This window comes from Equus caballus, chromosome 6, assembly GCF_041296265.1.
Source record: "Equus caballus isolate H_3958 breed thoroughbred chromosome 6, TB-T2T, whole genome shotgun sequence".
NCBI classification, from domain to species: Eukaryota; Metazoa; Chordata; class Mammalia; order Perissodactyla; family Equidae; genus Equus; species Equus caballus.
The window spans coordinates 83,979,751-84,000,875 of NC_091689.1; the positions used below are offsets into that span (position 1 = coordinate 83,979,751).

General features: G+C 55.1%; 3 protein-coding genes and 1 non-coding gene across 7 annotated transcripts in view; all 4 read left to right on the forward strand.

Annotated features, from left to right (window-relative positions):
* Positions 1–21,125, forward strand: part of HOXC4 (homeobox C4) — a 60,278-nt gene that overhangs the window by 20,668 nt on the left and 18,485 nt on the right. The window contains exon 1 of one of the 4 annotated variants that reach the window (XM_070270265.1): positions 1,170–1,718. The exons of 1 other annotated variant lie outside the window; for it this stretch is intronic. Coding sequence is in view for 1 of the 3 variants with exons in the window: in XM_070270267.1 (XP_070126368.1) it covers positions 3,764–3,782 (19 nt within the window). In the remaining 2 variants the exon portion in view is untranslated. Of the gene's footprint in view, positions 1–1,169; positions 1,719–3,467; positions 3,783–21,125 lie in introns of those variants that run through there. 2 more of the 4 variants (XM_070270266.1, XM_070270267.1) reach the window with 2 other exon arrangements.
* Positions 9,887–14,968, forward strand: HOXC6 (homeobox C6). Its single transcript, XM_003365250.5, has 2 exons — positions 9,887–13,075; positions 13,809–14,968. Exons 1-2 carry the CDS (start codon positions 12,676–12,678, stop codon positions 14,114–14,116), a joined length of 708 nt encoding a protein of 235 aa, XP_003365298.1. The 5' UTR covers positions 9,887–12,675; the 3' UTR covers positions 14,117–14,968.
* Positions 15,237–19,552, forward strand: HOXC5 (homeobox C5). The gene is made up of 2 exons (XM_001504555.5): positions 15,237–17,748; positions 18,444–19,552. Exons 1-2 carry the CDS (start codon positions 17,295–17,297, stop codon positions 18,656–18,658), a joined length of 669 nt encoding a protein of 222 aa, XP_001504605.1. The 5' UTR covers positions 15,237–17,294; the 3' UTR covers positions 18,659–19,552.
* MIR615 (microRNA mir-615) lies at positions 18,121–18,217 on the forward strand. The gene has a single exon (NR_032858.1). It is a non-coding gene; the product is annotated as a microRNA mir-615 (primary transcript).

Sequence of the window (21,125 nt, forward strand, 5' to 3'; positions counted from 1 at the left end):
GTTGGCGGGGAGAGTACCTGAGCTTCGACTGGTTGGCAAAGAGTCTCTATGAGGGAACCTATTCTGGTTTTCCCCACACTGGACTCATCACTAAAATTAGGGGTCTGGAGAAAGGAGGGGGGCGCCTCAGGGACTCGGAACTCAGCACGGAAGGAGGGCTTTAGGGAGGGATAATGTTCTTTTTTCAGGGCCTCCAGGGTGTGTCCCAGCTGCCAGGACACTGGAATTTTTCTGAAAAAGGCAGGCGGGTGTGGGCCACCTGACAAGACAGAAAAGGCTTCAAGGCGCCTTGCACCTAAAAGAAAAAGAAATGGGAACCAAGATCCTGACCTTTAAGTTTATTTTCAATTCTAAAAAGATTGGGAGCCAGCTGCCGTTTGAACCTAGCAGTTGAGGAGAGCTGACACTAGGGATGGTCTTGGGGGAAAGTGTCATTTTCTCTGAGAAAGGAGCTAGGGCGCTTCGAGGGTTCTGGAGCCTGCTCTCTAGTCCCACCCATCCTGCTCCCTCCGCAGCACTGCCCAGGGCCGGGGCAAGCGCTCTCTGCTCTTCAGACCACGGCCAGGTCAGCTTGCTTGAGGCTTCCAGCGGCCTGCCCCTCCCGTTCTGTCTGGGGTGGAGTGGGGGGCTGCTGGGGGCACCCCATTGGGAAAGATGTTCTCTTCCCAGAAAAATAGGTAGGGGTAGGAAGCGCACCCCTTCTCAGTCCCTCCACCCCGCCAGCCGTCACTGCCCCAATGTCACAAACCTTTGCAATGCTTCGTTCCCCCAGATCCAACCTTAATACCCCATTTATTAAGGAAAATATTTAAAATTCGGCATGGCAAAGGGAGGCAGCCGACTCAGCGCCAGAATCCTTCCTTCTCTCTTCTCGCGTCCTCCCTTTGCCCTTTCCGCGCTAGCCTGGAGCTGTCCGGCCCCGTGGGGAGTGGGCGGTGGGTGGGGGTGGGGTGGGGGTCGGGGGATGCTCCCTTTTCGAGAGAATTGGGTAAACATGGCGACCGCGGCGCCCATTTGCACACGCTACACAAATGCATCGCATTCCCGGTTGTTTGCAGAAAATTTACAGCTGAGTAATAAAAGTTTACGATCGACTCACAAGTTGGATTGGCCACAAGAAGTCATGTGGATTCCATCCATGAACGTGAACTTTTTATTGTGGTTTGTCCGTTCGGAGCGCTCCGCAGAACAGTCCTCCCTGTAAGAGCCTAACCATTGCCAGGGAAACCTGCGCTGGGCGCTCCCTTCATTCCCAGTATTTTTTTTTAATTAATCAGATTAATAATTATTTTCTTCCCCTATTTAATTTTTTTCCTCCCAGGTGGAGTTGCCGGAAGCTGGGGGCCACCTGGGGAGGGGGGAGGCGGGGAGAGGCAGGAGTTGAGGGCACCTCTCTCTCCCTTCCCAACCCTTGAGCCCCCCAAGGGGCAGGAGGACAGAGGGAGCAGGAGTTGCGATAGGGAGCCGCAGATGCCTCCGCCCCTCACCTCTCCCAGGCTTTCCCTCCTGCCCCCTTCTTGCAACTCCCCTTAATTTTGTTTGGCTTTTTGATTATTGGGACTATTCTTTTTTATTTTTAAATTTATCTAAAGTATATGTATGTGTGTGGAGCTGAGACAGGCTCGGCAGCGGCACAGAATGAGGGAAGACGAGAAAGAGAGAGAGTGGGAGAGAGAGAGGCAGAGAGAGAGGGAGAGGGCGAGTGACAGCAGCGCCCGGTAAGTGTTTCCTTATTGGTTCAAATATGTAACTAATGGTCCGTAGCTGGGTGGCGGTTTCAAGATAAGAACAGCAGCGGCTTGTCTTGGTTAGAGAGGAGAGGGGGCTGGCGAGAGGGTGGGCGCGTGGGCAATTATGGGGAGGAAAAGTGGGTGGGGGGGCGAAATTGGGTTAAACTGGAATATGGTAGTGGGGGAAGTGTGTTTTCCTGATGTCACTGTACGCCGAAGTTGGGGGTTGGCGGGCAAGAGGACTGCGCCTGTGGGGCTCGAGGCCGGGGTCCAGTGCGCCGATCCGCTGCCTGACGCCCACCGTGTCCTTACCTGTTATAGATCTGCGGCCTCTTGGCTAATGGGACTGGGATCGAGGAGGCCCTGAAGCTCAAACTGCAGGGCAGGAGAGAGAGAACCTGTAGGCTATAACCATTGCCCCTTGAGCAAAGTCAGCCCCCCAACCCCCAAACAAACTTTCCAGCGCCCCCTCCCTGCTCCGCAGCCCACTCCCTCGCGGACTGCGCGACTGCTAGAGCTCACACATGCGCAGTGCCAGCCCAGGGCCGGGCCGCGGAGCAGGAAGAGAGCGCAGCTAGGCGGGCGGCGGGGCCTGTTAATTGGCAATTAGGGGGGAGGCTGGTGGCTGGTGCCAGTCAGCTGAGGGGAGAGCGTCTGCCCACCCCCGGCTCCCGCCCCCACTCGAGCGGATGGGAAGATGGGAGGTGCGCTGCACTGCCGGTGGATGAGTGGGGGTGAGAGTGGGGGTGGGGGACGCGGTACTCAAAAGCCAGCTTGTGCTTGAGGAAAGGGGCCAGTCGCTGTCTCTCCCCTGGCCCGGTGTCCCCACCTCCAACCGCAGCCACGCCACCCAGGATACCCACTGGGCTGCTTCACCCGCCTCGCCTGGCTGCTCTGGGCTAGAATCTGCTGTGTCTGGGGCGGAGGTGGGAATTGGGGAGGCCCCAGGCTGGGTGGAGACAGGCCCAGGCCTCGCTGGCGAGGCCTCCTGCGTGAGTGGAGGCAGTGAAGACTTAAGGCGCGGCTGGCTCCTGGGGTAGGGACATCAGAATTAGGCGGCCCGGAGGGTCCTGGGAGCTCGAGATCTTCCTAATAATTGGTGCTAATGGCGTGTTGTATAGTCTTAACCCGACACATATGGTTTCATAACACAGTGGCTTAATTTCTTCCAAATGTACGTGGCCCTGAATGTGTTGCAGTTTGATATATGACCCCGCCCTGCTCCCTGGCCTGGGTCCGAGGCGGCCCCATACGTGTGAGCTGCTGTTTATAAAGGGCAACGCACACACAAGCGCTTACACACCCAGGTAGACACACCCCAGAGCCGGGGTGGGGGGCGGAGCGCATATTCCTGGAAAGGCCTGAGAGTCTGGGGGCCAGACTCACCTTCAATCCGAGCCCAGAGCCACCCCCCCCCGCCCCATCCTCTCCCACCAGCGCGACTGGGCTTCTCCTCCAAGCCCGAGTGGGGGAGGGGATCGCTCCTTGATTTCCTGTTTAAACCCTGACCCGTCTCCTGGGGGCGTGGGGGGGGGACCTGTTTTTATCAAATTCTTAAAAATATAGTTCGACTGCATTCAAATCACACCCCTTGAGCCCGAGTACACGGTGAATCTTCCCTCCCCTCCCCCTACAACCCCCGTCGCATCCTCTCCTGCCCCCCCCAAAATTCCCCTTTCGCAGCCGACATAAAGGCCTCTGAGGTATTCTCCCGGGGGAAGAAATGGCATTTTCTCTCCCCCTCCCCCCCCCCCCCAACTAGGACTGGTGTGTCGGCAGAGGCGTCTGCCGAGGGGCTAATTTCGCTTTCCTTGTTTACGATCGAGAAAAGCGCTTGGCTCTCCCCAAATGGGCCCAGCCCGCCGCGGCTCCGGCTGCCTCGCGCTCGCCCGCCGCTCCGCGCGGCCCAGGCGCTGACGCCCCGGGGATCCCGGCCGCGGCCGCCGAGCCCGGCCTGCGAAGGGCCAGGGGCATCCGGTGGGCCGGTGGAGGGGCCCCGGAGGCCTGAAAATAGGAGCCTTTCTCCTGGCGTAATGTGGGAACCGCCGACCGGTGAGGCCTCTATTTCTGTCTTTCGCCTGTTGTATTTTGTTTGCCCCCGCTGGCTGCCCTCGCCCCTGCAGATGGCTGCACTGACTTGGGGGGGGGGGGGCACGAGAGTCTCCTTTGTTTGCCCCCAGGAAAACAGTCTCCGGAGAAGGCCAGTGGGGATTCACCTGGGACATCGGAGGGGCCCCCTCCCTTCGGAGAGGTGGGCCCGGCTAGGCTGGGGTGTTTCTCTCGGCCTACGGGGATCTAACCGAATGCGCTGTTGGTGAGATTTCAGGGTGCTGGGGTTCGTGGTGGACGGGTTAACAGAACCATCCTGAGATGTCCTTATATAATATTTTTATCAATTGATTTTCTATCCCTTCCTGGCTAGGGTCCTGCAGACCCCCACACCCTTCACCCCTACACTGCTCCTCGTAGACTGAGAGATGCAGAGAGCATAGCAGCAGTGACCGGCCTCGGTTTCCAGTTTTCTAGTCTGGCCGGGAATAAACCTGGCCCCAGCCGCCAGCCTCCTCCTTCCCTCCTTACTTTCGATTTTCTTTCCCGTCTTTCTCTCCCTCTCTGGGCTCAAACAGAAGCACAAGAGGGGCCGTCAGTGGCAACCCCCAGCCTCCTTGCAGGCCAAGCTCCCTGCTGACGTGGTCCTTCGTGCAGGAGGGCACTGCTGTGATTATCTAATAATAGCCAGAGCGGCTGAGAATAGAATCTGGCTCAAGGACTCTGCACACCCAGGGCTGAGGCTAGGAGGCACTGAATCTGTGGGTCAGGGTCTGGCAACACTCCCTGGAGCCTCTGGCCCCCAGAGTTCCCCTCTGAGTCCACTCTTTGAGCACCTCAGGCCTGCCCCTTATGGGCTTTGTCAACCTAGCCATCAGCTGTATTTCATGTGCCAGTTCCTGGTTAAGGAGAAATTGGCAAAGCAAGCCCTTTCTCTCTCTTGTCTGACAGTTGTGATCCCCAGGAAGAATTCGACCTTGTTTGGAGAAGGCGGTCTTGTTGGGTTGCCTGTTGTGTTCCAAAACCAGGCTTGGTAGCTTAATACATTTATTATATACAGGCTCAAATGTACAGACTCGGACTTATGCATGAATATATACAGACTCATATTTCCCCGGTAGTTAGTTGTGTGTTACCATGCCTTTATTCGCTCGAACACCGTTTTATGTGCATGCAAAATTTTGTTAGCCCTCACTGGATGCGAGTGGGCTCAAGGAGGCACTGGGTGCACCAAGAAGGCCTTCTGTGCGTGCTCTGCTGGAAATGTGTGCGCGTGCTGGAATCGGAGTATGCGGGTTCCAGTAACCAACGGATGCCACAAAGCCTTTCTCAGACCTTATTGCCTTTGCAGTCCAAGCAGCTGGGCTGGGAAAATACTGAATCCCCTCTAGGTTCTCTCTATACCTCCCTGCGAACTTCCCCAACTCAGAGACTGTTTTACCAGGGGGATCCAGTTGTGTTGAAAGTGATCTCTGTGGGAAACTTTGATGGGTGCAGTCGGCCTATGAGCAATTCTGAGCGGTCGCTTGGGCCCTGGTGCCGTAACACCAGGGGCGTGGAGGGAATTGGTCAATAAGGTGGCCTCTGGGCAGTGATCTGGGGCTGCTGCCTGACAGGGTGCTTGAAGGGGCTGGTGGAGAAGGCCAGCCAGAATGGGTAGGGGTGCAGTGAACATCTGTCCCCCACCAATGCTCGTCCTGGCTGCTCACTGGACCCCAGATTTGCCTGCATTTGTGAGGCAGTTTGGGGGCTAAATTCTCCAAACACTCAGATCTGGTTACTGGTGGGACTGCATTTTAATCCTCTCAGCTACCTAAGCCAGGGAGAAGGCTGACGGGCAGTGCCAGAGAAGACGCTCGGTCTAGCCGCCTGTGGGCCTGGAGCACTGAATGTGGGCTGAGGCTGGGAATTAACCAGCGTCCTTTTCTAGCCTTTCTCCCTTCTGGGGCCAGGGAAAGACAGAGCAGGGGGAGATATAAATGTCTGTGAAAAACCCCATGAAAGAAAGGACAGGAGGAGCTGGCGGGTTTTCCTCCACTCCCTAGGCGATCCGGTTCCTCCCAGGACTCTCCTGTCCGGACATGCTGCGGTGCTGAGGCGCACAGCTTTCTTCCACCTTTTCCCTGCCAGCATCAAGCCTCCGGCTTTTGGGCCTCAGCCACCCCGAGGTGCTAGCGTGACATTACCCCCAAATTGCGCCCCTCACCCAGCCCACGGCCTCTGCCACGGCCCCGCAGCCGCCCCTGTTTATTGTGTCTATGAGTTGTTTACTTGTTTTGTCTGCTGCCACCCTGCGTCAGAAACCCGCCAAACCAGCAAACTCACCCCGGAGAACAAAGTGCAGCGCTATCCCGAACTCCCTCCCCTTTCCGGCACCCCGCTCCCGCCATTACCTCCGCCCTCGTTGTCCCTTTCCGAGCGGAGGAAGCAGAAATCGCCTAAAATAGGGCAGCTGTTTATAGGGTTGGGGGAATTATGGGGACACCATAAACCTCCGGGTGTCCTGGTGGTGGAGAGACAGAACAGCCCTCCCCTTGCCTCCGGCTTTTCTTCCTTCCGCCCGGCAACTGCTTGGTTAAGGGGGCCTCAGTCATTGAGAAAGTCGAGCCCCCTCACCCCACTCCCCACTCCTTTCTGCAGGAGTTTTCCCTGAGACACAGGTTGTTGGGTTTAAATCAGGGTAATGTTGGTGGATTCATGAAGCTAGATAAAGCATGTCGCTCTCCCCTCACCCTCCCTTCTCCTCAGCCCCCCAAAATAGCAGTGAATTTAAGCAAATCCTACAAAATTAAATTGCCCCTTCGCTAAAGATCCTATAAATCTGCAGTCCCGCCAGGTGTAGAGTCGGAGAGGCTGGTGTTCGCCTCTAATTTTGCTCCTGGCTATCAAATCTAAAAGAGTATCATCGAAATAAGTAATATTCTCGTTTCTGAAATTAATTCCCCCCTCCCCATCTCTCTCCCTTTTTTCACCAGCGCAGATGAAATGGTTCTTTTAGATCTGCAAACAATAAAGGATAAAATTATTTATAGGGAAATGAGGACGATGTTTCATTGTTGGCTTACTGTTCCAGAACATAATAACAATTTTATTTTCAAGTGGGAGAACTTAGACCAGGAGAAGGGGAAGAGGAAAAAAAGTGAGGGGAGGCAGGGCACCCACGCACAAAACTCCTGCTGTATATAACTTTTGTGACACTTACAGTTTCCTCATGACAATTCACTGTGACGTCATAAATGCCATGTTCTTGAATTTTACAATTCTCATAAACCTCCAAAATGGGTCCAAGAAGTGCTCTGTGTGCAGGGGCATAAGAGAAGCCAGGAAGCTGGGTATCCTTTGGCCCAGCCCAGGGCAGCACACTCACTACTGCCCCTCCTTCCTCATCTGACACCCTCTTGAGGCCTCATTCTGGAGACCAAAAACATTCTGAATATTCTGGATTTTAATTTTTTCTCCTCGGCCAAGGAGGGGCACTTGGTTTGCCTCTCTGAAATGTCACTCAGCATCTGGGTTCCCTCCTCATTCCCCATGGGCTGAGATACTGTGTCTGAAGGTTCTCTGCATGCCCCCTCCTCAGTTGATACTCAGCTGCTTTGGATAGAGGTAGGAGGCCTGGGGGCAAGGCCCCAAAAAGCCAGAAATGATTTCTTCCAGAGGGAGCCACAAGGGGCTCAGGGCTGGGACAGAGGTGCTTGGGACCTATTTTACTTTGACTCTTCAGCCAGAGAAGTGAATTGAGAAGCCAAACAAACGCAGATGTGGGAGTCTGTGTCCGCTGATGGTAGCAGCATTACGTGGCGTGTTGGTAAGGAAGGGTCAGGCAGAAATCTGGAAGGAGAGAGAGAAGGAGGAGAGAAAATATGACAAGAGTTAGCTGAGCCCCTCCATCTACTTTTCTTCTCTGTTTAATTGCAAATAAAGCAAAAGCAGCTCTGGCAGCATCTCAACCTCTTAGCTCAAAAGAGGAGTCGCCAGCCCAGGCCTTGGAGGTGTTTGGGGCAGTTCTCAGGCGCTTGACATGCCCCATCTGGCCTCTTCCTCCTTCCCCCCTCCCTGCTGATCCCCAACTCCATTCAGCTGACCAGCCTGGGCCCTGTCCCCAGAATATCAGCACCCCCAAATGGGATTCATTTCCGGGTTAGGTGTGTCAAATTTCACTTTTATCCAAGTGTCTCCATGCCTGAACTTTGAAAGGAGAGGAGCGTTCTTTTTTGGAATGCAATGTGTGTGTGTGGGGGGGGGGGGGTATGTGCTCAGACAACTTCCCCACCATATCTGTGAGAAACTGGGGGCTCCTTGGGGGAGCTGTGCTTTGGTGTCCCCAGGCAGACCCAGCTCCCCGTGGCCAGGTTCTCTGGCGGTCTGGGAGACTCTCTCTGCAGTCCTTTTACTCCACATTCTCTGGAGATCAAAGGAGCTCGGACACAAAACACTAGGCATTTGAAGCAGGATTCATTTTTGTAATTTTTAAATTAAAAAATCTAATCATAAGCCAGTCAGGGCAACTGAGCCGTTGCTCTAGAGCAGCAAAGCCTTAACCAAACAGTGCAATTGTGAGGTGAGGTGAGCTGAGCAATTATTGAAACTCGGCTTTCTCTGCAAGAGGGATTTCAGCCCTCACCCAGTGGCACAAAAGGGGCTGGTGGGGCAACTGCTCCCCTCTCACTCTGGAAATAGAGAATTGGAGGGTGAGTCGGGGAGCTGCAGTGGCTTCCAGGCAGCCAAGCGCCCAAGCCAAGCGCTGCTGAGTCCTGCGGCTCCAGTTCCGGGGTCCCTGACCAGCCTCCAGAGGCGCCGAGCTGTAGTTGGTGGCGCCGGCAGCCAGCAATAGAGTGTGTGTATCTGTGTGTGAGGCTGGGCAAGTCACAGACATCTGCACAGAGTTGGGGGACCTGGGGAGAGAAGACTGGAAGAGCACAAACTAAGCAGAAGCTCTAAAAAAGACTGTCCCCAAATAAAAATTCCAAATCTTATCCCTCTCACTTCAGATACCCTTCCCCAAGAAACTAATATGTTTTCCAGAGCAGAGTGGAAAGTAAAGGCAGGCAAGGTGAGGCCTGCCCAGGAACCCCTTCAGGGCCAGAGTCTCGTCCCACCCACCCTATCCCCAGTTCAGAGCTGCCCAGGCCACAGCCCCTGGCCTGGAGCGGGCAAAGCTGGCGTAGGAGCGCTTGACTCGCCCTGGGAAACCCCCCAGTGCCCACCCTCCAGTGCAACCCTTAGCCTTGGGGACTCCAGGCCAGTGACTGGCCCCCACTCAGGCCCATAGTGCCTGCAGTAAGTTCCTCTCCTATAATTAGCGCTCATGAAAAGCATGTGTTTTGGGTTGGGGGGACTGGAGCAGGGAGCAGCAACTTTCCTCCCTTTATTCCTTTTCTGTGTTTTTTGCATTCTGTCTTTGAATCCACTAATTACAGCTCTGAAAGCAAAAATCTGCTCTCGCACAGCCAAACCCCCTCGGAATGCCCGATGCCGGAGGCAGGCTGAAGGGGCAGAGCCACTCGGAGACCTGCGGGCCTGATGGGGTGTACTCTGATTTCTCTGGGCTTGTTTTATAGAAACAAAGAACAAGTTCTCCCCCCCTTCCCAGGACTTGTGCATATTTACAGAGCTCAACTGCAGTTTTCATAAAACATCTGTTCTTGCTTCTGCTGATGAGTTCCCATAATTGTTTTCAGACAAATTTAACAGGAAAATAGAAATATATTTAGAAAAACCCAAGTCCCAGCTTTTCCCCTATAGACAGTCATTCTTTCGCCAAAAAAATAAAATTAACATGAAATGAGAAAAGGAAAATATAATCCAATGGAGGGAAGATTGGGCTCATCTGACCAGCTCTCCCCCCTTAGAGCGAATCCTTCCAGCAAATTTCAGCTGCATAATTAAAGATCTAACTGAAGGAAGGCGCTTCTTTCCTCAGGAACGGAAGGTGACGGGGGAGAGTGTGTTGGAAATTAATTTTACCAAAAATCCTTATGCTGTGGGGGAATTTATTTGTATTTCTGCTTCTCTTTCTCTCCCCCCGCCAGCATTTCTGCCTTTCTCCCCCAGCAGCTGGTTTCTGTTCATTATAAATCGGCGAGACCTTTCAGTCTCTGCCCTCTGTTTAGGGACGTAATAAAACACTTAACTTTCCGGGGCTGAGACTTACATTCTGCTCTTCAGGTCACCCACCCCCGTGCCCACCGCCTTTAGGCCCCCAAGGAGTCTCTCCCCAACTTTGGGGCCCCTCTCCCCTCCAGACGTGGTTTAGGAGAGGCTCAGGGAAACCCAGGCATCCTTGCTAGGGGGCTGCAGCACATGGTGCCCCAGAAGCCCCTTCTTTCTTCCAAGTTCCTTCCTTCCCCCACCCACCCATAAAAGAAATTTTAAAATACGTAGAAAATCAACACTCATTGAAAGCGAAACCTCATTAAGACATCCTATCTTCCATCATTCAATTTGTTGTACATTGCAACAATTTAATATCTTGAAGGAAATATCACTGACATGATTTATCCCTCTAGCAATCTCTCTCTGAAATGGGGGGAGGGAATTTACTCTCTCTTCCGGCCTGTGCTGCGTGTTACACCACTACCCTTAGGGCAGGAGGGAGGCTGGGACACTGAGAGTAGCTACTTGTGTCCAGGGGTGCACTGACTTGTTCCTCTGCTCATTCCCCTGGGTCTCCCCACCCCCAGTTCCCTCTCCCTCTCCCCCTCCAGGGGGCCTGGAGCCCCAGCCAGCTGTTGGAAACCTCTGTCCAGGCATGCCATGAATTTGAGGACAGCTGGATTCTAGAGCGGAATGCAATTCACACTGGTGTCTGTGTACCTGCCATATTACCCCAAAATGAGACAAGTCGTCTCAATTTTTTTTTTTCTTAAGAACCCTCTATTCTTCTCCTTCAACTCCTTGGGGAGAAGAAAGTATGGTCCAAGAGGAGGAATCTTTATAATTATAGGGGGCTTTCTCCTACCCTTCTAAATACCAACAAACTTCCCTCCTTTTTGAAGGATTGAGGCTGTATTTTTAAAACCCAACACACACGTTGTCTGGCAGGAAGACTCTTCAATCCCGTAACGAGGTTCATGTATTAACTAATACGTCTCTACCAGCTCCTACACACTGTCTGCTTTTGGGTTCGAAACTTTATTTTTCCCCCCTAGCGACACTCCAGGGAAACCTTAACGCTACAGAAGATGAATAAACGAGTTTTTTCCCAGCGTAGTCCCGTTTATGGCTTTATTGCTACCCATTGATTACTCCGCTTTGTTACACAGAAGGAAAAGATCATAAAATCCGGCGACATCCGGGTTCTTGTTATAGCCGTCCCCCCCCCCCCAAAAAATGGTGAAGGGAAAATAGGAGCCTCCCCTGCTCCCTCTGCTTGCCCCACCGCCCCCTCTTTGTCAACTCAAAGTGTTTTCACCCTATGTCACGATATCAAATTAAGTTTGGATTAATCAGGAGAAAAACCCCGTCTGCACACCTTCCGCTGTTTCCGTTCGCCCACTGCGGCTCGCTTAGGAGCTTCCGACTCAGCTGCCTTTTCCTAACCTTCTCTTCCTTTTCCTTAGCCCCAAGGTGGAAAGAAAATGGAGGTAGAGGCTGCTGAGAGGCCTGGCCCCACCAGGTGTGGCTGGCCCCTGGGCTAGAGCTCTCCAGAAGCCCTTTGCTGGAATCTCCAAGCCCCAGAGCTCAGGTCCAGGGGCGCCTCCCTTGGCAGGGCAGAGAGTCTGGAGGGGGCAGGGGGCTTGTGACCTGGGCAGGGGCTTGAGCCTGCGGGACACTAACTGTCCATCAGAGCCCCACCAGCCTTCTCTTTCTGGCTGGATCCTATGTGAATTGCCCCACCGGCCCTCGCTGGCTCCAAATCATAAATTCTCACCAACATAAACAGGAGTTGATGTGTCTAGAAAGACTCTCAGAGTTCTTTCTTCTTCCTTTCTTCCTTCCTTTCCCCTCCCCTCCCACCTTTTACTTCTTTCTTGCTCTTTTCTATTGTATTTTCATACATTTTCCCTTTTAGGCAAAAATGCTGCAAGAGTTTCCCCAAAAAGGGGGTCCTGAGGAGGAGGCAGAGGGGGGCTGGGAGGAAGAGGGAAGCAGACGCCTGGCCCTTTGCCCCCTTCTGCTCTGCCACTGGACCCTTAAGTCTCACCCTTAGCCCTTTAGACGTAGTGGCTCCCCACATGCCTCCTACACCCCAGACTCTCAACCTCACTCCCCTTCCTCTGAGCACCGTGTTTTATGCAATTTATTTCTACTTTTGATTTTTTTAAAATTACTGGGGATAAAATATGCTGGTTTAGTGATGAGAACTCACTCCATGGAGTGTCAAACCAGGATTTCCTGTAGGATTTCTGGGGCTCCCCTTGAGCTGGGAGGGAACTCCTCCCATGGAGAAATCAGGACGTAATTTTAGAAGGGGGCAGATATAAAAGACGAAATCAGATTGAAAGTACACGGATTTCTCCAGCCCTGGCACTGACCACAGCACAGCAAAGTTAGCTGGGGCTGAGAGATTTTCTGGGAGTGCAACTCTGCCTGGAGTGCAAGGCCTTGCTTGTGGACATTCACCCTTTCTCCACCTCCAAATCAGTCGGCCCCTCCTCATATGTATATACACACATATATATATGTATATATATATGTATATATATTTTAAAAATCCAAGTCTTACTTTCAAAGCACACACTTAGTCTCAACTAGGGAATCAACAGAAGCAGAAGCGATTTTTTTCCCCCTTCTTGACATCTGGCTTGCGATTGGCTGGAAGGGGGTCAGCTGACTTTGTCATTTTGTCTGTCCTGGATTGGAGCCGTCCCTATAACCATCTAGTTCCGAGTACAAACTGGAGACAGAAATAAATATTAAAGAAATCATAGCCCGACCAGGTAAAGGCAAAGGGATGAATTCCTACTTCACTAACCCTTCCTTATCCTGCCACCTCGCCGGGGGCCAGGACGTCCTCCCCAACGTCGCCCTCAATTCCACCGCCTACGATCCAGTGAGGCATTTCTCGACCTATGGAGCGGCCGTTGCCCAGAACCGGATCTACTCGACTCCCTTTTATTCGCCACAGGAGAATGTCGTGTTCAGTTCCAGCCGGGGGCCGTATGACTATGGATCTAATTCCTTTTACCAGGAGAAAGACATGCTCTCAAACTGCAGACAAAACACCTTAGGACATAACACACAGACCTCAATCGCTCAGGATTTTAGTTCTGAGCAGGGCAGGACTGCGCCCCAGGACCAGAAAGCCAGTATCCAGATTTACCCCTGGATGCAGCGAATGAATTCGCACAGTGGTGAGTTTTACAGCTCCGAGATATAAATTAAATAAACTGAACTGGCTTTATGACCGGCTTCCCTAGAAGAACGGGCGGAGAGAGTTTTTTATGGCCCCATAAAAACAATCACGCTCGTCTCCTCGCCGACGCCGAGACAGGGCCCCCTCTTCTGCCCCCTCTGCTCGCCTCCCGCTTGCTCACAGGGGCCTGGCCCCCTCGGCCCCTGACGGATTGGAGGGCTCCTAGGCTCCAAGGCGAGCTGAGGGGGCAGGAACAGGGCAGGGGAGGAGGGGAGGGGTATGGGGTGGAGGAGCCCCCCAAAGTCGAGGAGTCAGTCTGAGGAGAAGGGAGGGGGAGAGGAGGGGGCAGAGAAGTGGGGAGAAGTTTCCAAGGAGCTAGGATGCTTGGGGAGGTGGGGGAGCCCAGTCGTTGAGAAATGGGGCCCTCATCCCCAGTGTTTGGCATTTTTCAAAAACCAGCTTTTAGACTTACAGCTTTCTGCTTGGTTCTCGCCCCCTATCCCCTTTTCTTTGTGACACATACCTACCAACCTATGGAGGAGACTGAAGGAAGTTGGGATCCTGGCTGTACCCCCAGTGGGGGTGGGGCAGGGCAAAGGGGAGAAGGCTGGAGCCCGAGGGGGCCGTGAGCTGCTTGGCCAAGTTGGGAGGGTCAGGACTTTGCTAGGCTAAATGTCTGTGGAGGATGCCTTGCTGATTGTTTTTAGTGTGTTTTGTGCCCGGATCTCTAGGGGTCGGCTACGGAGCGGACCGGAGGCGCGGCCGCCAGATCTACTCGCGGTACCAGACCCTGGAACTGGAGAAGGAATTTCACTTCAACCGCTACCTAACGCGGCGCCGGCGCATCGAGATCGCCAATGCGCTCTGCCTGACCGAGCGACAGATCAAAATCTGGTTCCAGAATCGCCGGATGAAGTGGAAAAAAGAATCTAATCTCACGTCCACGCTCTCGGGGGGCGGCGGAGGGGCCGCGGCCGACAGCCTGGGCGGAAAAGAGGAAAAGCGGGAAGAGACAGAAGAGGAGAAGCAGAAAGAGTGACCAGGACTGTCCCTGCCACCCCTCTCTCTCCTTCTCCCTCGCTCCCCGCAACTCCCTCCTAATCACACACTCTGTATTTATCACTGGCACAATTGATGTGTTTTGACTCCCTAAAACAAAATTAGGAGTCAGATATGGACCTGCAAGTCAACTCTGGACCCTCTCCCTGACCGCACAAACTCTCTCACCACGCGTCTTCTCCTCCCTGCTCCCTGCTAGCTCCTTCTCGGCTCGTCTACAGGCCCCTTCCCCCGCCCAGGCCTTGGGGGCTCCGTCCCTGAACCTCGCTTCAGACTCCAGGGATCTCCCTCCAAATGAGGACTTGGCCCCCCACCCTCTCGGCGCCCCCACCCCGCCCCCGCGCAGAGAGCCGGCTCGGGCCGGGCCTTGGCTCCGGGGCCTCAGGGCCCGACCTGGCAGCGGGGAGGGCGGGAGGCCCAAGGAGGGCGCGTCGTGGCCCCGCAGCAACCCCCAGGGCCTCCCCGCAGCCCCTGCCCGGCCCCTCTGCCCCAGCAAATGCCCAGCCCAGGCGAATTGTATTTAAAGAATCCTGGGGGTCATTATGGCATATTACAAACTGTGACCGTTTCTGTGTGAATATTTTTAGCTGTATTTGTGGTCTCTGTATTTATATTTATGTTTAGCAGCGTCCGTGTTCCAATCCCATCTTAAAAAGGAAAAAAAAAAGAGGGAAAATTACAAAAAGAGAGAAAAAAAGTGAATGACGTTTGTTTAGCCAGTAGGAGAAAAAAAATAAATTAAAAAAATCCCCTCGTGTTACCCTCCTGTATAAATCCGACCTCTGGATCCGTTCTCGAATATTTAATAAAACTGATATTATTTTTAAAAGTTTATCTTGGGGTTTCTGTCAATTCGCTCGCCCGCCGGCCTGGGCTGGCAGCTGGAGCCGGCTCCGCGCTCCGCGCCGCCCGCCGCCTGCCAGCCCCCGGCCCCCGCTCGCCTGCCCCTTCCCGGGAGCCGGCCGAGCCGGCCTCCCCATCCTGCGGGGCGCGCGCTGGGGGCTGGGAGGCCTCTCGGGGCTCCCTACGCGGAGCAACACACTCACCCCGCAAAAAAGGCCGCCAAGGATTTCGGTGGGGGTGGGGAGAGGAGCCCGGGTGAGCGGGTCGGTCTCCACCCCACACAGGCCTTTCTTCCTGCCTGTGGCAGTCTGGGGGCCTCGGCTTCTGAACCCCAGCCCCCAAAGGCCAGGACGGCAGCACCAGCCAGGCCCCAGGGTCGCCCCCGCGCCCGCCCGGAGTGAGGAGGGGGCCCCGCGTGAGCCGCCCAGGCCGCGCCAGGCCGACTCTTGCGAAACGTGGCGGAGGCGGCGCGCCGAGGGGAGAGCAGCCCGGCGGCCGGAGCCCTTCGGGAGGGCCCGAGCGATTCAAGGACATCGCGGGAAGCAAGCCTGGAAACTGAGCTCTCGCCTGCTCTGGGACTCCTGACGTGGCTGGGACAACATTCCTTCTTCCTCTCAGCCCCAGCCCCTGTCTGGTTCCTGACTCTTTCTTCTCCCCTCAAACTCGGCGGGTGAGGAGCACAGCCAGACCCTAAGCCTTCCCCAGCTCAGGCCTTCTCTCCTAAGCCCAGCCAGGGAAACCTGAGTGGACCTAGGAGTGAGGTAGTGAGGGGGTCTCCCGGAGGGAAAAAATCCGCCAGAGTTTTCCAGACCTTCCAGATCCCCGCCAGCGCCCCCTCCAGCGCCTCCGCCTGCGGGGGGTGGGGGTGCAGGAGGGGGGCCTCTCCTGGCAGGGGCGGAGATTTCCTGGGGAGAGGCAGGCAGGAAAGAATAAGACTTGGGGCTAGGGGAGGGGGGTGGGAAAGGGCCTAATGGCTGCGGAGCCCCTGGCCACAGGCTGTGAAGGTTGCCCCGGCGCCTGCCCGGCCCACCTCCTCCATTCCCCAACTCCCAGCCAGGTCCTTTCCGCGCCTCCACATAGCTCAAAAATTGCTCTCCTGTGGACTTTCTGGATCCAGGTCCCTGGAAAGCCCGATCCAGAGAAGCTTTTTCCCCAAAGGGCACAAAACAGGCCTTTTTCTCTGCCCTGCTCATATAATATTTGTAGAGGCTTGAATCTTGCTTCTCTGTGCCGTCAATTGACATGTATTTTCTACCCAAAATATCTGACATAGGTACCACATGAGGGCCATGCACAGGATGCAGAGCAGTCCTCCAGCCCATTGTGTCTGGTTCTTCTCACACACTCGCAGGCACACACACAAAATTGCCTTGTGGCCATTCCGGGGTCCGTGGCATGGTGAGGTGGTCTACTTAACTCCACCTGGCTCCTCCCCTCCAGGCTCATCCCAGAGTTCCCAGCACTCCAAACCTCATGACACCCCCCCCCCCCCAACTAGTTCTGTCCACCCAGGACCCATCCTTCTGGGCATCCTGTCTACCTCTCCAGAGGTTGGGTTCACTTTGCCATGCTGACAGGCACCTCCTCAGCAGTAGCAGGCCCTTGGGGCCTCCGAGGAGAGGGACGTCGTACCTTAGTTTAGAGAACCTGAGATAAGCCCCCTGAGATCTCCAACCTGGGCAGGGGCCCCCCCTGCCTTCCACCGTTTTCGAAGATTGGAAAGCCCTTGGGGTGAGGAAGACAGGACTAGCCGTTACAAAAAAACCCACTCTGTGCATCTTAAATGAGGCCTCCTCTTTCCTTAAAGTTAAACACAATTTCAAAGGCCATTTCGGGAGTTTGTTGCAGCAACAACCAGCTTCTCCTCTACGCGGTGGAAAATCCAGCAGCCTAAAGGCAAACCGGCGCGCCAGGCTGCAATTCCTAAAAGTAGACACCAGGTGTCGCTGTGGGCTCGTTGTCCCGGCTACCCCCCAATTCCAAGAACCTTTTTTTTTTTTCTCCCCCTTCTCTCTCTTTCTCTCTCTCGCTCCCTCTCCCCCTTGGTTGGGCTTTGCCAACATATCAAGATGCGTTTCGCCGGCTTCCATCACTAACCTCCCGGAGGTCATCAAGCCAAATTTATGAGTGGCCGCTGGAGTCACGTGACTCTATTTAAGGCTCCCTTATTTGGGAAGAGCGCATAGGATAAAGAAAGAGATATCTCCACCTATAAATTGTGCACTTTGGAGAACAAAAAACCCCTCAACTTCAAAGAGTCACAAATCACCCTTAATCAAAAAGGGTGCAGAAATTTTTTTTGGGCCCTCCCCGCCATGAGCTCCTACGTAGCCAATTCATTCTATAAGCAGAGCCCCAATATCCCTGCCTATAACATGCAAACTTGTGGGAACTATGGATCGGCCTCAGAGGTGCAGGCATCCAGGTACTGCTACGGTGGATTGGACTTAAGCATCACTTTCCCACCGCCTGCGCCTTCCAACTCTCTCCACGGGGTAGACATGGCTGCCAACCCCCGGGCTCACCCCGACCGCCCCGCCTGCAGCGCCGCAGCCGCTCCGGGACACGCTCTGGGCAGAGATGAAGCGGCTCCTCTGAACCCCGGGATGTACAGTCAGAAGGCGGCTCGCCCAGCGCTGGAGGAGCGAGCTAAGAGCAGTGGGGAGATCAAAGAGGAGCAGGCGCAGACAGGGCAGCCCGCCGGACTGAGCCAGCCACCGGCTCCGCCACAGATTTACCCGTGGATGACCAAACTGCACATGAGCCACGGTAAACTTTAGGACTTCATTTTGCGCGCTCGGGTCCGCCTGGGTTTTATAGGCCATGCGGGGCAAATAAAGAAAAAAAACCTGCGGCCATAAATTTTACGATCCAGGCATCAATGGCTCGTAAAACTGTCCACTAAAAGGCTTAGAGGCTGTGTGCGCCCAAATTTACGACGACATAATTGGATCATAGGAACAAAACGTGTATAAAAGGCAATATTCAATTTTTGGGGGAGAGGGAGGGAGTTAAAAAAATAGAGGGATCTGAAGGGTGAGGAGCGCGGGGCTCCAGAGCGGGGATCCCCCCGCGGCTCCCTCCCTCCCTCCCCTGTGGAGCCGGCTCGGCCGGCGCTCGCTGCTCCGGAGGATTCCAGCGACGCGGGAGGGGCGGGAGGGGGGTCCCCGGTGCTCGGATCTCGAGGGTGCTTATTGTTCGGTCCGAGCCTGGGTCTCCCTCTCCCCCCCTCCTCAGCCCCTCCGGCTGCTGAGTGAAGGCTGCTCCGGAAAGTTTCCTGCCTGGGCGGAGGCGCCTCTCCCGCGGCTGGGCTGGGCCGGGCCCGCCTGCGGCCCGCCGGGCCCGTCCTGCCCTGCTCGCCTCCTCTCCGTCCGGCTGCGGGTGGGGGCCTGGGGCTGGGGTGTGGACGCTGGGGCGCTGCACGCTATTCACCCCTTCCTGGCTTGGGGGGGCTTATATTCCAGAGACGGACGGCAAGCGGTCCCGAACCAGTTACACGCGCTACCAGACTCTGGAACTGGAAAAAGAATTCCACTTTAACCGCTACCTCACTCGCCGCAGGCGCATAGAGATTGCCAACAACTTGTGTCTCAACGAGAGACAGATCAAGATCTGGTTCCAGAACCGCAGGATGAAGTGGAAGAAAGATTCCAAAATGAAAAGCAAAGAGGCTCTTTAGAGGCAGCGAGAGGCCCGCAGAGAGCACCCGAGCCCGCTCTGGTCCTGCGCCTTTCCTTTTCCGTTTTCCTCTCTCTGTATTTTGGGGCAAGGGCGGGGCTGGAGCACAGGCTCCCGGGCCGCACAGACAAAAGCGCTTTCCCTTGACATTCCGCATCTCCCCGACCCCGTCACCCCCAGGTTCCCGCAGGGCTGCGCGCGCTGCCCCGACGCTCCTCAGTTCTGCTCAGCACCCGGGGCCCAGGGCAGGCTCCGCAGGGGCTCCCCAGAGGGCTGTGGCCTACGGGCTGGTGCTGAACGAACCTGGCGTGGGCTGCCTCTCAGGCTCCCAGCCCCAGCGTGGCAGCCAGAATGAAGGTGGGCCCTGCGGGTGCCGCAGGCCCCGCGCCCCGACCCTCCGGCCTCGCCCTCTCCTTTGTTCCCGGGCTGAGGCCGGCCAGGCGGCTGCGGGCTGGCAGAGAGAGAGAAAGTGGGTGCTTGGCGGAGTCCCGGCCAGACTCGGGGTGCTTCGTTGTAGTGACTAAACTCGATGTTCATTTTTAATGATTTGCATATGAAAGGGGGGATGACCGAACGTCGGCCTAGGGCCCCCTCGGTTGCCCTAGCTTTCCAAGCCTTCCCCCTCCACCCCAAAGCCCGCGAACCTCTCCAGCCTGCACCCTCTGCATGCCTGCTCAGGCCCCCGGCCTCAGAACACTAACTAGCTCATCTATTAGGGTTCCCTGCCACTGGACCCCAGCAAATAGTACTAGAGGCTCCCAGCTGCCCAATAGTTCCTGCCACGACTTTCTGTGCCCTCCTGCCCCATCGCTGTTATCCAACTATTTATTACCTCCAGGTCTTTCCTGAAACTATATTTTGTCATATCAAATAAAGACAGAGAACAAGACTAACATACGATGCAGCAGCTCCTCTCTGTTTGGGGCATATATTGGGTTAAAGCGTCTATGTGGGCTTGGGGGGGGCAGGTTGTAGGGGGAGACCTGCAGTCTTTCAGCCTTTCCTTTAAAAGAATTTTTAGGAGCTTCTAAGAGTATTGAGAAGCGGGAGGTGAAACTGAGCTCCTTTCCTGATCCCTGGCTCCAAGAAGGGGCTCTGAGGGAAGGGCAGGGCACGCGGCAGTCTGTACTGGCTTTCCCATGCAGTAGCTGCCCAGGGAATTCAGGCCTCTGCACCCCATTCCCACCTTGGCTGGGCAGGTCTGAGGCTGGCAGCGGCCCCCACTGTGTGTCAGAGCTAATCTGCAGGGACCCGTGGCTCCACGGTGCTCAGACTTAGGCCCTCTGGGCCTCTAAAGATCTCTCCCAGGGCTAGGTGGTCCCTAAGGGGCCTCACTGGACATGGAGGGAGGGCTGAGCCCTCAGCCGAGGGACCCATTTGGTCCTGGAAGTTTCCTCTGAAAGAGTTGGTCCTGCTTGATTGAAGGGGTGCTGGGAAAGTTGGAGGAGGTGTGTGTCTGCTTTCTAAGATATTGGGGGAGGGGGAGCAGGGAGGGCAGTCTGCAGTGTGTACCTGCTTGGCAGGAAAGGTTCAGACTGTCTCCCCCAGCTCCTAGGGCGTAGGGCTATGCAGGACAATTAGCTGGGAAAGGAGCTGCATAGACCAGTGCCTGAGTTGTGTGTCTGTTTGCCATCATTTATCTCAGTCTTGGGGATTTTGTGTGGAGGGGGAGGGTGGGCTAAAGGGAAGGAGAAAAGGCAGATAATTCAGGTGGTGCCTGAGGCTGGCTTGGGCCCACGCTCTGCTCTGCTCCAGGCTCCTGGGATGAGATGGGGGAGGAAGTACTTTCTAGGAGAAACAAATGTGGGAAGGGTCCATAAAACTTTACTGCATTTCCTCTCCCGCCTCCCACCACGGGGTGATTTCCTGGAGCCAAGCCTAGGCCCCCCACACTGGGGGGCGGGGTGGTTCAGGAGCTGGGCTAGAAGGCTGCTCCAGCAGCTATGAGGGAAAGGGAACAGAAAGGCTCTGGGGAGGGGCAAGGGGGATATTTATGATTATTAATGCTGATGCTCCTTGGATTTATTATAAGGACTGACTTCTCTGCATCCCACTGCCTAAGCTACCCGTCTGTCATTTTTTAAAAGATCCAAGAGCCTTTCCTCACCCCATGCCTAGCATGTAGGAGGTCTCAAGAAATGTGTATTGAACTGCCCCCAGCCCATTGATACATCCTTCCCCTTCACCCTGCGCTCGCTCTGGCCAGGTTAGGGCGTAATGCCTCTCCTCCTTGACTCGAGGCAGAGTCAGCCCGCCCTGCACTGACTCATCTCCTCTCTCACACCTCCCCCCCTCAAATAAAATGTGTAGTATTCTTCAGGGAGTTATTTTAATTTTTTCTCCATGCTGAGTAAAACTATTGGGCGAGCGGTGAAGCGTGGAGAAACACTGGCGTCTCCAGTGGGTAACAGTTAACTAAGAAAGAGGCCGTGGTGCCCGTCATCACCGCCCCAGCCTCCCTGGCTGCC

Excerpts from the sequence above, each read along its gene's own strand:
- HOXC6 (XM_003365250.5), top strand. The coding sequence starts at position 12,676 with ATGAATTCCTACTTCACTAACCCTTCCTTATCCTGCCACCTCGCCGGG. Across the intron at positions 13,076-13,808 it reads GCGAATGAATTCGCACAGTG|GGGTCGGCTACGGAGCGGAC; the intron begins GTGAGTTTTACA and ends CCGGATCTCTAG.
- HOXC5 (XM_001504555.5), top strand. The coding sequence starts at position 17,295 with ATGAGCTCCTACGTAGCCAATTCATTCTATAAGCAGAGCCCCAATATC. Across the intron at positions 17,749-18,443 it reads CAAACTGCACATGAGCCACG|AGACGGACGGCAAGCGGTCC; the intron begins GTAAACTTTAGG and ends CTTATATTCCAG.